At 47.2% G+C, this 13,038-nt stretch overlaps 1 protein-coding gene across 1 annotated transcript; it reads right to left on the bottom strand.

The window, feature by feature from the left end:
• Positions 1-10,505: 10,505 nt before the first annotated feature.
• LOC311372708 (gamma-crystallin M2-like) lies at positions 10,506-11,343 on the bottom strand (the record flags this gene model as incomplete). The annotated part of the gene is made up of 2 exons (XM_084489668.1): positions 10,506-10,784; positions 11,074-11,343. 2 exons carry the CDS (start codon positions 11,341-11,343, stop codon positions 10,506-10,508), a joined length of 549 nt encoding a protein of 182 aa, XP_084345794.1.
• Between the last annotated feature and the right edge of the window lie 1,695 nt (positions 11,344-13,038).

Here is a 13,038-nt window from a genome sequence, read left to right as displayed (position 1 = left end):
TTCTGCTTGTGACGGTGGAATGCCTGGGTTAAGAAACTAGTAGGAAATGTGCTAATTAAAAGTATCAACTCACAAACCGCCTTTTTTAGATGACATTATATATATATTCATAAAATAGTAAGAAAAGTGTAACATTACCGATTTAATTCTGCATTTAGTTTTTAATGAAGATTGCATGAATGCTAGAATGTTCATGTGATCCACACTCACATGACATCATACATTGGATTCTGAAGAGCCCTACACCAGAAGGAGGTTGAGGAGGAGGAGGAGGTGGTGGTGGAGGAGGTGGAGGAGGTGGAGGAGGGGAAGTCCACTCAACCAGAGGTTTATCAATGGACATCAAGAGACGGTCAACAAAGGCTCAGCTTCTGAGATCCATCAGATCCGTCACCATGGAAACACAGAACGCCATGGCAACCATTTGTTGTCATGTTTTAAATGTGAACACACACACGCACGCACACACACAAACACACACACTTTTGAGGAAGTCACCAATAAGTCAAGCTGCCAGCTGGAATATTTGCATTTTGATTTGAAATGCTGATTATTTCCCATGAGGCCTTGGATTTCCATAGAGAACCATCTCTTACTTAATACCTAAACTAACCATCTCTAACCCAATTCCCAAACTAACCATCTCTAACCCTATACCCAAACTAACCATCTCTAACCCTATACCCAAACTAACCATCTCTAACCTTATACCCAAACTAACCATCTCTAACCCAATACCCAAACTAACCATCTCTAACCCTATACCCAAACTAACCATCTCTAACCTTATACCCAAACTAACCATCTCTAACCCAATACCCAAACTAACCATCTCTAACCCAATACCCAAACTAACCATCTCTAACCCTATACCCAAACTAACCATCTCTAACCCTATACCCAAACTAACCATCTCTAACCCAATACCCAAACTAACCATCTCTAACCTTATACCCAAACAACATGTATAACATTATAACATAATAATAATATAATGTATGTATAATGACCACAAACGACGTGTGTAACATAATACTAGTATGATAATAATAATAATAATAATAATAATAATAATATGATAATAATAATCAGCCAATAAATCAGCCATAAAACGATCAGCCAATAAGCCACATTACAACATGGAGCCTTTTTCCATTTGTCACGTTAACTAGCTTGTTTGTTAGCATTATGCTAAGCTAGCTTGCTAAAAAAATGGAGATGAGTGTGGGTCACGTTGCGGCGTAACTACCCCTGACGGGGGGGGGAAGGAAGTAGTTGATTAAAGCGCCGCCCCCGCAGGCTGCCGACAGGAAGCCGCCCCCCCCCCCCCCCCCCCCCCCCTTCCCCCCCTCTCACCTCGTCTTCCTCTTCTTCCTCCTCCGCTCTCCTCTTCTGGTCGCCCGCTGACACACGACCAGAGACTTCTCTGTTGGTTGTGTCCGACTCTTTCTCTTTAGTACAGCGGTACTAGTCCTACCTTCCAGAAGCTTCCAGAACCAGACCAGGTTCTGTTTCTTAGCCCCACCCTGAAACATCATCATTAATTTGCCTTTTAATAGTTGAAGTAGTTTAATAGTTGAACACACGGTTGGTTTGCTCTTCAAAGCCACTTCAACTCTTACTCACATGGCGTCACTTGTCCTTCCTTTCTTCCCAACCAGTAGTACACAACTAGTACACACCTCATGCTCTCACCTCCTTCATGTTGTGTGTGTGTGTGTGTGTGTGTGTGTGAGGGGAGAGCCTGAAGGGGCGAGACTGAAGGGGAGATCTTAAGGGTGTTCAGTTGTGTTAGAACTTAAGGGCGATCAGTTGTGTGTTAGATCTTAAGGGCGTTCAGTTGTGCGTTAGAACTTAAGGGCTAGGGTTAGGGGTAGAACCTCCATGCCACTGATCAGACTGGCTTTGTGTCTTGGTGGATTTAGGAGTTAAAGCTGTGGCTCCTTTGCATGGAATGAAAATCTATGATTTCATCGATGCTAGCTCCCAGCAGTTTGCATATCGGCTCACTCTCTGCTGGCCACAAACGTTCAACCCCAGCGTGCTCCCAGTGAGCAGCTTCACATTTGACTGATGAGTCAAACGTCAGCTCGTGGTCGGGGGAAACGATTTCCACAGGAGGCGGGACAATACTAATTCATTCGGGTTCATACCAGTTCATTCCAGTTCATACCAGTTCATTCCAATACCAGGTTATACCAGTTCATTCCAGTTGATACCAGTTTATTCCAATACCAGTTGACACTAGTTAATTCTTAATTGACACTGTAATCAGGGCCCATTCCATGAGAAGGAGTCTCTTCTCAATGTCTTTTTCCCAGAATAAAGACATGAATTGGGTTTATTGATCGTTGACCTGGTCCTCTTCGTTGTTAATAATAATTTTTTAATATATTGTTAATATGGAGCATATTATAGACATGTTATATCTACAAGAAGGCTTTAATATGGTCATGGATTTAAATTATAACCTAACCTACTCCTTATCTAACCCCTCCTGACCTAGCCATGTCTTTATTGGTGGAATAATCCTCTCCCATTGGCTGCTAGTGATGTCAATCATCACAACTCCTCTTTGTGTTCCAACTGTTGAGGGCTAGTAAAGCAAAACCTCCCCATAGAGTAATGAATTAGTCCAACACACACACACACACACACACACACACACACACACACACACACACACACACACACACACACACACACACACACACACACACACACACACACACACACACACACACACACACACAGCTTTTCAGCCAGGACCCATTCCTGCTCCACACCCTCATTTGCATCTCCTTTGAAAAGCAGGACCCCCCAAAGGGAGGAGGGGGGGGGGGGTGGTTCCTCTGGCTGCTTTCGGCTGCTCTTCTCTCTTGGATCAGACCCCTACTCTTAGAGTGGCTGCTCCGCATGTTTCCTGCATTGGGATTTCACTCTGGCTTTTGCTGACGCATGAGATCGGGGCTGTGTGTGTGTGTGTGTGTGTGTGTGTGTGTGTGTGTGTGTGTGTGTGTGTGTGTGTGTGTGTGTGTGTGTGTGTGTGTGTGCCTGCAGATGTGTTGTTTGGACAGAAGACTCATGTCTCCTGGAGTGACTGATAGCTCACTGTTGTACTCACTGTACTCAGGGTGAGGTTAATCTACCCCTAGGTTAGGGTTAGCTTATGCTAATTCAGTACTTGCTCAGTGTTACCACTTCCGAAGACTATTCTCTTATTTCTTATTCTTATTTCTTAGTCTTTTTTCATAACATTTTTGGCATCTGTTCAGAATTTTATGGAGTGGTTTTGCAAAATATGTGTATGCATCCAAGTCTACTGGTAATCGCTGATTAATGTGTAGGCTATGTAAACCGTTAATAAATACAAACCAAGCCATCTGTGTCGTCATGCAGGATCTTAAAAGCTGTTCCAAGTTAAAATAAAACATAAAATATATATTTATGAAACGATATAACCCGACAAATAGTAGTTAAATAATCCCATAATGAACCTGTAGTGCTTAAAGTGAATGTTTACCGCAGTAAATACTTCTTGCAGCGGCGTGTCACGCTCCAGTCACTTTGAGCTGGCTTTCCTCTCTCCATGGAGGACCAAAACATCTGCACCTGCTGCCGAACAACTGGAGCCCGGCTAGATATTAATGCATCATTTTTAACATGTGGTGTGTTTCTTTAGGGCGGCTGTTAGCTGCGTAATAAATTAGCGCCGTGGCTAGGCTGTCAGAGGGACCTCAGTAAACTCACGCTTTTCCTAATGCGCTACACATGCTAACTGTGTGTTGATCAGCGCTTTAAAAGGAATGTGATGAACAGAAAGGGTTCACTTGTTTGTCCACAGTAGACCGTACTCTACAGTTTAACATTTTATTTTCCCTTTTTTTTAAATCAGTAAATTATTATTCAAGAAAGGATTAACTTAGTAGATAGTTTGGCTAGCCAGCTACTGCCTTAGCAGAGGAAGCTAAATTGTACAGCTAATGCTAATAACTTTGTGCCCCTTTGTTTCCATCTTAAATGGAGACTAAATGGAGATTAAACCGTGTGAATCTTGCAGTCTATCACTCACAATCTAGAAACTCTGCACTTAAATTTAACTATGAGCTAATGTTTAAAACAAACAACCTACATTCATTTATGCAAACAGAACTTAAAAAAAAAAAAAGCAATGCATCATGGGAACACAATCAAACATCCAATCGATGCCCAGTATCGTTGGTCTTCAGCAGAGCGCCAACCCCAGTGGCTCCGCCCACTTTATGCCATATGCTGAAATCATTCTCCCCCCCCCCTCCTCCCCCCCCGGGTGAGGGCAGTAGGTCTCAGTAGAGACCCGGGAGATGGCCTGGGGGAGGGGGGACCACGGCTACCACTCTGGGGGGAGAGGGCTGCTTCACACTCATCCTCACTGTATTTCCGAGGTTTATAACGTAGCCTGAATGTTGTTGTACGTGGCAGTTGGCCCGACCAATGGAAGCTTCCAGAAGCTTCCGCAATGGAGGTCATCCTCCGCTGTGTAAAAGAAGCTTCAACCCCAGAACACCAGGCGCCGGCCCTGGCAGGCCGCCAACTGCCATGCTCGATGGAGACGGCTCTGTCTCTGGGCTCTGGACCCCTACTGAGGCGGTCCAAGTGATGAACACACGGGCCAGTCAGACACAGACCCCCCCCCACCCCCCCCCCCCCCCCCGCTAGCTGTCACCAGGTTAGGGTAACCCTAACCCCAACAGGACGCGCTGGAAACGCCACGCTAGGTTCTAGGGCTGAAGCTGTTAGGAAATACGTTAAGATTAGATGTTCTGGCGATTAGGGTGCTCAGGCTTACTGTAGGTAGGAGTTATAAGAGATGATTTCAGCCGGTCAAAGCTGGTCAAATCAGGCAATTGGTGGCAATCTGTGGCAGTCTGGAGGATTTTCTTGTAAATCAATGTCTGGTTGCTGGTTCTATCGCCCACTGAGGTGGTTGAGCCCACTGGCCAGAGACTAGAGCAGCAGTATTATGAACGTTATCAACGAGGTGCCAGGAGTTTGTATTCTTGGGAAGAAATACGGCCTAATCGTCATAGAGAAAAAAAAAACTGATTTGTTTGATTTTGCAGATTCATGGTATATATATATATATTACTTATTAAATTGGTAAAATAATAAACTGTTGGTATTATTGTAAAAGATCCTTCGGTTTACATATGAGGTTTTGAAAGGGTAATGCTTTGGATGAATGAGATGTATTCAATCAGAGGTGAGGAATGAGGTAAGAGATGGCGCAGGTTACCTTCAGACATGTTCAGTGTTGTTAAGGTCAAGATAAGGATCTAATGAAGGTAATGGAAAGCAATGCATCATGGGAACGCAATCATACGTCTGTATGGTTTGCACGTAGCACCTCTGTGCAAACGCTGTGTCACACAGACACACTGGTAGTCTTAAGTAGAGGGGGTTCCAGTAAGCAGAGGGTGACGGCAGCAGGTGCGTGCACAGTACTGGGCACACTGGTTTAACACTAGGAGGACAGGTTCAAAGGTACAAGGCTCAATCAAGTGTCTCCATCGCTGAACCTTTGGGCTCTATGTATGCTGGAAGAGAAGCAGTAGTAGTTGTGTGCGTCGTAGGACAATTTGAAGAACTGGGAGAAGTTTGACAGAGAAACCTTTTGTTTCAGGAATGCTGAATAGACTTTAGAGCAGTTAACGAACCCTAACCCTCACTCCCAGTTCTATCAAGACAACAACCTCGACCCAGAAGAGTCTACACACACACACACACACACACACACACACTGCGTGCAGCTGTCTGGCGGCATCACTGCTAACACAGCAGCATGTGAAACTGGATTCTTCTTCTACCAGATTCCTCCGTTCCTCCAGTAGTTCACACCTGCTCTGCTTCTGAATAATGCTGCTTTAGAGGGACCTCCCTCCCCCCTCCCCCTCTCCCTCCCCTCCCCCATGACCCCGGGGGGTCGGCGCTCTGATATTCCATCTCTCCTTCCCCTTTCTCTTCTTTCCCCAACAAGCTTTTCCAGTTCGTCAGACTTTGCTCCATGGCAACGGGAGGGACAAAGGCTCCTCAAAACCTGTGTGTGTGTGTGTGTGTGTGTGTGTGTGTGTGTGTGTGTGTGTGTGTGTGTGTGTGTGTGTGTGTGTGTGTGTGTGTGTGTGTGTGTGTGCCACCAAACACTGGTTGATTTGGGACCTGAACCGTCTCTCCTCTGAACCAGCCCCAGCTCTCTCTCTGGTCTCTCTCTGGTCTCTCACCGTCTCTCTCTGCTCTCTCTCTGGTCTCTCTCTGGTCTCTGACCGTCTCTCTCTGGTCTCTCTCTGGTCTCTCACCGTCTCTCTCTGCTCTCTCTCAGACCGTCTCTCTCTGGTCTCTCTCAGACCGTCTCTCTCTGGTCTCTGACTGTCTCTCTCTGCTCTCTCTCTGGTCTCTGACCGTCTCTCTCTGCTCTCTCTCAGACCGTCTCTCTCTGGTCTCTGACTGTCTCTCTCTGCTCTCTCTCTGGTCTCTGACCGTCTCTCTCTGGTCTCTGACCGTCTCTCTCTGGTCTCTGGTCTCTCTCTGGTCTCTCACCGTCTCTCTCTCTGGTCTCTCTCTGCTCTCTCTCTGGTCTCTGCTCTCTCTCTGCTCTCTCTCTGGTCTCTCTCAGACCGTCTCTCTCTGGTCTCTGGTCTCTCTCTGGTCTCTGACCGTCTCTCTCTGGTCTCTCTCTGGTCTCTCTCAGACCGTCTCTCTCTGGTCTCTGACTGTCTCTCTCTGCTCTCTCTCTGGTCTCTCTCTGGTCTCTCTCAGACCGTCTCTCTCTGGTCTCTGACTGTCTCTCTCTGCTCTCTCTCTGGTCTCTCTCAGACCATCTCTCTCTGGTCTCTGGTCTCTCTCTCCTTTCAGACTTTCTCAACATGTGATCTTTTATTTCTCCAGGAAGGGAGAAGAGTGTGTGAGAGTGAGAGACAAGAGACAGAACGTGTGTGTATGTGTGCAAGAGAGGGAGTGTGTGTGTGTTTGTGCACGTGTGTGTGTGTGTGTGTGTGTGTGTGTGTGTGTGTGTGTGTGTGTGTGTGTGTGTGTGTGTGTGTGAAAGAGAGAGTGTGTGTGTGTGTGTGTGTGTGTGTGTGTGTGTGTGTGTGCATGTGTGTGTGTGTGTGTGTGTGTGTGTGTGTGTGTGTGTGTGTGTGTGTGTGTGTGTGTGTGAAAGAGAGAGTGCGCGTGTGTGTGTGTGTGTGTGTGTGTGTGTGTGTGTGTGTGCATGTATGTGTGTGTGTGTGTGTGTGTGTGTGTGTGTGTGCGTGTGCGTGTGCGGGTGCGTGCGAGAGGTGAAAAGAGAGAAAGTGTGTAAAAGAGCCAGCGAGGGACAATGTGCTCGGCTACAAATCAGCGGACCCGGTTGCACAGATTCCTTTGCGTCATGCCGGCCCTTTGTCCGCGTGTCAGGCTTCATCAGGGCCTCAATGGGCAGAGTCAACGTGGGGAGACACTTGGCAGATGGCCGTTCCCCCTCTCTCCCCCTCTCCATCTCTCCCCCTCTCCATCTCTCTCTCTCTCTCTCTCTCTCTCTCTCTCTCTCTCTCTCTCTCTCTCTCTCTCTCTCTCTCTCTCTCTCTCTCTCCCTCTCTCTCTCTCTCCCCCTCTCCATCTCTCTCCATCTCTCTCTCTCCCTCTCCATCTCTCTCCCTATCTCTCTCTCCTTCTCTCTCCCTCTCTCTCCCTCTCTCTCTCTCTCTCTCTTAGGGCCCCTGATGCCCCCACGCACCAGAGCCTCACAGTTGCCGCATCACCAGGGCATCGCTAAGAGCCTTTAAACAGTAATGAGAGAGAGAGAGAGGGAGAGAGAGAGAGAGAGAGATGGAGAAAGAGGGAGAGAAATGGAAAGAGAGGGAGAGAGAGAGAGAGAGAGAGGTGTGGACTCTCCTTCTGGCTGATCAGTTGGTCTTTCTTGTGAGCAGTAGATTAACAGGGGACCCCAACAGGGTCCAGTGCTAAAGGGTTAACAGGGGACCCCAACAGAATCAGAATCACTTTTATTATTACATAATGGTAAATGGTCCTCGTTTATATAACGCTTTTATCCAAAGCGCTTTACAGTGTTGACTGACATTCACCCATTCATGCACACATTCACACACCGACGGCGGAGTCGACCACGCAGGGCGACAGCCAGCTCGTCAGGAGCAATTAGGGTGAGGGCGTCTCGCTCAGGGGACACCACGACACACTCCGACACACCGGGATCGAACCAGCAACCTTGCAGTTACCAGCCAACCCTCTCTACCACCTGAGCTAATGCCATCTTATTGTACATGTACACATGAGTATAATTCTTAGGCGTGGTTCTTCAACAGAAAATAAAGTAATAAAGTAAGTAAATAAAGATAGTAAAAATAAAAATAAGTACAAATAAGTAGTGGTAGTGGTACAGGGGTCCAGTCCTTCAGGGGCCAGCCCTAAGAGGTAGGCTTCTGGTTCTGGTAGCAGCCCGGAGATATTTCAGATTATTCAGCTGTCTTGTATTATTCAGTTTCTTGTTTGCACTTCTGTCCGCTTCTGTTTGTTCCGCGGTAACATTTGAGTTTGGTCCATATGTCAGGGTTAGCTGGTGGGACACACGTTTGCCAGCTCTACTATTGAGCTCATTCTGTCTAAAAGGGTTCCGCAAGAGCTGCCCCTTGAGCAAGCTGTCTGACGCTTTGGCAGTCAGGTGGTCTTTAAAACACCTTAGTCACGCTCTGTCACTGAGGTAGACAACTCCATTCAAAAAGGGTCAAATCCCCAGAGGAGCTGCTTTCCACCGGTTGGTCTGGGACTCGACCCGCCTGGCAGTGACCACCACGCTGCTCTGATAGGCCGGACGGTGAGAGCCGGCGGGGGGGCGCGGGAACCACTCGGGACCGCTGGGCAGGTAGACGGTGGGCCAGCTGTGGGGCCCGGGGCAGCGGGGGGACCTCAGGGTTCCCAGGCGCTTCTTTCTTTGCCCTGTTCAACCATGTTGACCGTGACTGAGCTTCAAAAAGACTTTGGAACCGACCAAACCTTCTTTACTCACTTCAAAGACTTGCGGATGGAATGTAATGCTTTTAAATCATTTGTTTTCGTTGTATCGTTTGTATTTTTGTTCTTTCGTGCATCGCTAATTATTGTATGTTGCGTTTTAAGTCCTTTTGTTGTCTTGTACCATGCGCTATTTAGCCTCTTGGCCAGGTCTCTCCTTGCAGAGGAGGCTTTAAATCGCAATGTGTTGTCTACCCGATGAATCTTAAGGTTCTGGCTGTTTATCTTCTTTGTCTGACTCTGAATGCTTAATTAGCTTAGTGGTCCAGAAAGTAAACTCCATTAAAAAGTAATTGACCTCCCTCTCAAACGTTGAAGCAACTGAATAGATCCCTGTGGTGGATTGATTCATTGATCCAGCAGACACTGAAGTACAAACTATACACATTGCTCTCAAACCAAACTATTTGTGTGTTTATCCATTAGTGGTTCTCCACTCAAGTTGTGTCATAGTTGTGGTTTTGTGGCTAGAATGTATGGAGATGTATGGGAACAAGAAGGAAAGGATGTTTACTCTGACACTATTTTTAGATTGTTGGATTGCTAGACTTGTAGTCGTATTACTGATTGTGTTGTTGTGGGGAGACCTTGGTATTGACATGCTTTGTATACCAGTGCAGCAGTGTGCCGTTCTCTCATGTATTTAACAGATGCTTTTCTCTAAATCCACAGTAGGGAGCAGTTTGGGGTTAGGCATCTTACAAAGGCCCATGTGGACATTGGGAATGTAACATATGACCCTTTCAGCTGGGACTCAAAGGCCCAGTCCCATTTCTCTCCCCTTAACAAGAACACTTGCTTTGAGTGCCCAAGTCAGCTCCAGAGCTGGCTAGCGTTCAAGGGTTGATTTTAAAGGTCCCATGACATGCCACCAGGTGTGGTTTGCCGTTACAAGCTTTGTAAAATTACTCCTTATGAAATCACAGGTGGGCGTGTCCACCTAGATGTGTGACGGATAGATGAGCAACGTTTGCCACAGTCCACTGGGTAGGCTGGTGGACTGATCTATCCAGCACACATCTAGGTGGACACTCCCACTTGTGATGTCATGAGGGGCAGATTTCCAAAATAGCTTGTAACGGCTCATCACACTCACACCTGGTGGCATATCATGGGACCTTTAAGGGAAATAAAACAGAAATGAAACAGCACTCCCCCTTGCTCCCCTAAGTATTGGGACACCCTACCCATTCGCGGGTATCTAGGGTTAGGGCTCAAATGTAGAGGGAGGGGGGGGAATTGGGACAGGGCCAAACACTGTAGCCACTACACTATCCTGTAGCAGTAACGGTGTTCACACGTTCATGTTCACCACCGCAACACACAGAGATTGATTTTCCCACAACAAACAAAATTAGTGTCAAGGATAGCTTTTATTTGGTTTCATTGAATAAGGCTCGATTTTGTCGGGGGAAAGTGGTGGTCTAGAACCTCATGGAGGAGACGGAAGGTCTGCTGGTCTAGTAGTAGGAGTCGTTGATGCGCCTCATGCTCATGAACTTCATGCCGTTCATTCCGTGGTTCATGAAGTTCCTGTACTCTCCGGGCCTCATGTACATCATCCTGCCCCTGTACTGGGCCTGCTCGTACATCAGCCAGTGGCCGTCCATCACGTTGCAGGACATGCAGTTGGACATGCGGTAGCGGTCCATGACGTTGTCACAGTCGTCCATCAGCTCGTGCATCTGGCCACCAAAGTTCTCCCTCTCGTAGATGTTCATCCTGTAGTTGCCCCTGTGCTGTAAGGCGAGAAGAGAGAGAGGACGGCGAGAGCGGGGAAGCCGATGAGCCACTTTATCTCACCTCGATCAAAAAGCGACAGTGAACTCAGATACAAGGCTCAAGGCTACTCAGAGATACCTGCCGGTAGACCACAGACAACCCTTAAGCCGGGAGTCAAGCCCCCTTAACTACTACCACTACTACCGGACGATCCTACCCCCACTCTCTTCATACACAGTCTGGCCTCACCCCCTAACCCTAACCTTTACCATGGGGATCATGCGGTTAGCTTAGCGGCGTGCTTACCATGGGGATCATGCGGACGGACCTGATGCAGTCGCTCATGCCCATCATGCTCATGTAGTCGGAGTACTCGCCCCTCTTCATGAAGTACTGGTTGCCCATGAAGTTGGAGCGGTCGTAGACCATGAAGCAGCCGCGCTCCACCCTGCAGGAGTGGCACTTGCTCAGGTAGGAGGACATGTCGGCGCAGTCGCTGCTGCACTCGTAGGAGCGGCCCTGGAAGTTCCTCTCCTCGTAGAAGGTGATTCTGCTCATGCTGTTGCCGGAAGACATGGTCGTCGGTCGTCGGGTTTGCGCGGTCGCTGCGTTGGGCTTGTGAGGTGCCTGGGGGGGGGGCGGGGGTGTTTAGCTGGAGCTGAACTGACGCTCTACCTGGCCGGAGGATCGGTTTTTATACCTCTCGACCAGAGGGGATGTTCCCCCCTCTGGGATGAAACCCCCTGAGCCAGCACCTGGGTGGGAGGCCCCAAGCGGGCGGCCGGGGGCCACTATAAAGAGACCCGCCTGGGCCCCTAACAGAGAGACCCCGGGGACAAAGGCCCGGCTGAAAGGGTTAAAACACAAAGGGCCCCGCGTTGTGTTGTTGTTCATAATTGTCATTGTTCGTTTTGCTGAGTTATCGCTTCCCACAAGTTGTGTTTGTGTTTCACTTGACATACTTTGATCTTGATTTTAAAGTTACAATACTCAGCCTTGATTTGTACTCACTAACTTTAAAAAGCCCCCCCCAAAAAAAAAACATGAATATTGATCTTTGATCAAATTCGAGGATTATTGTGATGTTTGACATACTTAGACAATTAATGTTCCCTCTGTTATTTTAACATCTTCGTTAACAAATAGAATTTTTGGATTCTTGCTATTTCAACATCAACGTAATGAAACACTTTCACCAAACAGTTTTTGTGAACTAATGAACAAAACGTAATTGATTATGTTTTAAATGACTTTTCATGTGTCAGATATTCTCCCAGACGCGGTGTCTCGACTGGTGCACTTTTAAACCCATTAGAAACATCTGGAAGATGTGAGGTTTGGTTGGAGATGTGATATGTCAGAACCCGCGTTTCAGATGTGTCTGAAATACAGCACAGCTCCTCAGCACATGGGGAGCTCGTCCCTGCGGAGAACTCATCAGGAAAAACCTATCGGTGTCTGAGCCTGTTGAAGGAAACGCGGTCGGGGAACGGAGGGTTATGGTGAGACGGGGTCAGGTCTTGGTATGGCTCAGCGTTGTGGCGAGACGGGGTCCGGTTCTGATACGGTTAGCGTTGCGGTTAGACGGGGTTAGGTAAACATAAGTGATGGACACACATAGTGCTTCAGCTCATCGGATGCTAGCACGTTACCTGCCTTGCTCAAGCGCCCCGAGGTTCAGATTTCAAACTTTCAAAACGTGTTCTCCGGCCAGGATTCGCCGAAGTGGTTGTGTATTGTACATTTAAAATATTAAACACGGATTAATAATCTATGGCTACCGTGTAGATATACTCTTTCTGATGTTGACAACATACACGCCTATATCTTTGTTTTCTGTTTGTGCTGTGTCATTTTGAAGTGTCCCAAAGTGTCTCCATGTGGCATCAGAAAGAGGAAATACCACAAAAGTGTTTCCTCTTTGATGCCCGCTGTGCGGTTTCACTCACTGTAAAAAAGGAAGTGAAGCTAGTTTCACCAAACTGCACGCCAAAACAAAATCTGTTTTGGTGTCCATCCGAGTTGTTGCTCAGAAATCACATGCTAACCACTCATCGATTCACGCGATGACTTTTGTTATTTTTGTCACTGTTAGACCGTAGCCAACTTTTGAGTCAGCTTAAAGCATTTTATAGCCTTAATGAGTTAATGTTTTACTAGATAGCACGATACAAAAAAAGTTGAAAATGACACAATGCTATATTAATTTTAACTTAATTTTAACTTTTGCATGTTACAATCATACATGCAACAATGTGTATGATCTCAAAT

Source organism: Micromesistius poutassou, assembly GCF_964030765.1.
Source record: "Micromesistius poutassou genome assembly, contig: SCAFFOLD_1051, whole genome shotgun sequence".
Classification (NCBI taxonomy): domain Eukaryota; kingdom Metazoa; phylum Chordata; class Actinopteri; order Gadiformes; family Gadidae; genus Micromesistius; species Micromesistius poutassou.
This window is presented reverse-complemented; position numbering and strand designations above follow the sequence as displayed.